The sequence below is a fragment of the Eurypyga helias genome, unplaced genomic scaffold (genome assembly GCF_000690775.1).
Source record: "Eurypyga helias isolate BGI_N326 unplaced genomic scaffold, ASM69077v1 scaffold26045, whole genome shotgun sequence".
NCBI classification, from domain to species: domain Eukaryota; kingdom Metazoa; phylum Chordata; class Aves; order Eurypygiformes; family Eurypygidae; genus Eurypyga; species Eurypyga helias.
In genome coordinates, this window is record NW_010253759.1 from 1,318 (window position 1) to 3,174 (window position 1,857).

Here is a 1,857-nt window from a genome sequence, read left to right on the forward strand (position 1 = left end):
GGAGGTTTATGGCACGTCCCTCGCCCTTGGGAAAACACTGCTGTGTCTCGCCCTTGCCCGCAGCGCCGCTGTAGTTTCCCACAGTGATAAGTCCCCTGTAAGAAGGAAGGTGTGGAGGCCTCGTGCAGGTTGAGGGAGGGCCCCCGCTCCCTTCTGGTTTATTCCTTTGCTCATTCGGGGAGGCAGGAAAGCCCAGGAGTTGCTTGTTTGGGTACGTGGTGCTTCTCCCTGCCTCAGGGTTCAGCTGCTCTTCCCTTCTCTTCCCCCTCACAGATTCCCTATCGCTTAAAAGAGACGGATAATGAGTTTGACAGCTTCAGCCAAGTCCCCGAGTCCCCGATCGGGAGGGAAGAGGAGCCACACCTCTACATGGTGGCCAAGAAGTACAGGAAGGTAGTGGCCTTCCGGGGCTGGCTGGGGCTCCCCACGCCGGGCTTGTCTGGGGCGAAGGACCCTCCTGGGCTCCGAGTCCCTGGGCATTGTGCCAGCATCCCGTGGGGTGGGATAGGGTCTGTTTGACACGCTGCGTCTCTGCTCAGGTCACGATCAAGTACTCCAAGCTGGGGCTGGAGGACTTTGACTTCAAGCATTACAACAAGACGCTCTTTGCCGGCCTGGAGCCCCATATCCCCAATGCCTACTGCAACTGCATGATCCAGGTGGGAGACGGCGCTCCCCAGCCCACCGCGACCTCCGGGACCCCCCTCCCTTGATCCCTTGACCGCTCCGTCTCTGCCAGGTGCTGTATTTCTTGGAGCCGGTCCGCTGCCTGGTCCAGAACCACCTGTGCCAGAAGGAATTCTGTCTGGGCTGTGAGCTGGGCTTGCTTTTCCACATGCTGGACCTGTCCCGAGGAGACCCCTGCCAGGTCCGTGGTGAGCCCAGGCGTGATGTGAGCCCGGGCTGCCTGGGAGGGTGAGAGCGCAGTGGAGCAGGAGCCGGGTGGTGCCAGGTCCTGGGGTGATGGCATCAGCTAGCGTGGAAACTCCTGTCACTTGACCTCGGTGACATGCCACTCTTGCCCCATGCTCAGGGAAGCAACTTTTTGCGGGCTTTCCGCACAATCCCAGAGGCTTCGGCGCTGGGGCTGATCCTGGCTGACTCGGACGAAGCCACAGGGAAGGTGAACCTGGGGCGGCTGATTCAGAGCTGGAACCGTTTCATCCTTACTCAGCTGCACCAGGAAACCCAGGAGCAGGAGGGACCGCAGGCGTATCGGGGGGCTGGCAGCAGGTAAGTCCCTGGCCTTGGGGACAGGAGAAGTGAACCAGGGAAGGGAGCTGGCTCCCAGAGACCCATCTCTTGCCACCCACGTCTGCCCCGAGGCAGGGAAGCACGCAGAGCTGCAGGCTCCCCCCACCCCCAGCAGGGTTTGAACCCTCCTAAGCCTCACCCCACTGCTTGGCGTGTTGGGGCTGCGCACACCGGCTCTGGAAGCCGGATGGCTGATTCCCTAAGAACAGCTGGAATTTGGGTGCTGACCCTAACCTGCCCTTGCGCAGCCCAAGATGTGTGGGTCCCCGGCGCTCAGCCCACCGTAGCAGCTCTGTGGGGTTTGCCGGGATCCTGCTAACCCCGGTGCTCTTCTTCTCCAGCAGTTTTGGGTCGGCGGGGGACTCGGTTATTGGGCAGCTGTTCAGCTGCGAGATGGAGAACTGCAGCATGTGTCGCTGTGGCAAGGAGACCGTCCGGGTGTCCTCCACGCTGCTCTTCACCCTCTCCTACCCCGAGAGCACGGGTAATGGGCAGGGCAGGGTCAATGCTGCTGCGTTTCCGTGGCCGGGTGGGATTTGTCGTCACGTGGATGAGCCGTGACTTTTCCAGGTGACAGACACCTGCAGCGAGGAGCTTCTGCAG

General features: G+C 61.6%; 1 protein-coding gene across 1 annotated transcript in view; it reads left to right on the forward strand.

Annotated features, from left to right (window-relative positions):
* Positions 1-1,857, forward strand: part of PAN2 (PAN2 poly(A) specific ribonuclease subunit) — a gene marked incomplete at both ends in the record, with an annotated part of 7,010 nt that overhangs the window by 1,275 nt on the left and 3,878 nt on the right. The window contains 5 exons of the mRNA XM_010152783.1: positions 274-393; positions 540-659; positions 740-868; positions 1,034-1,233; positions 1,596-1,738. Coding sequence (XP_010151085.1) covers positions 274-393; positions 540-659; positions 740-868; positions 1,034-1,233; positions 1,596-1,738 — 712 coding nt within the window. The remainder of the gene's footprint in view (positions 1-273; positions 394-539; positions 660-739; positions 869-1,033; positions 1,234-1,595; positions 1,739-1,857) is intronic.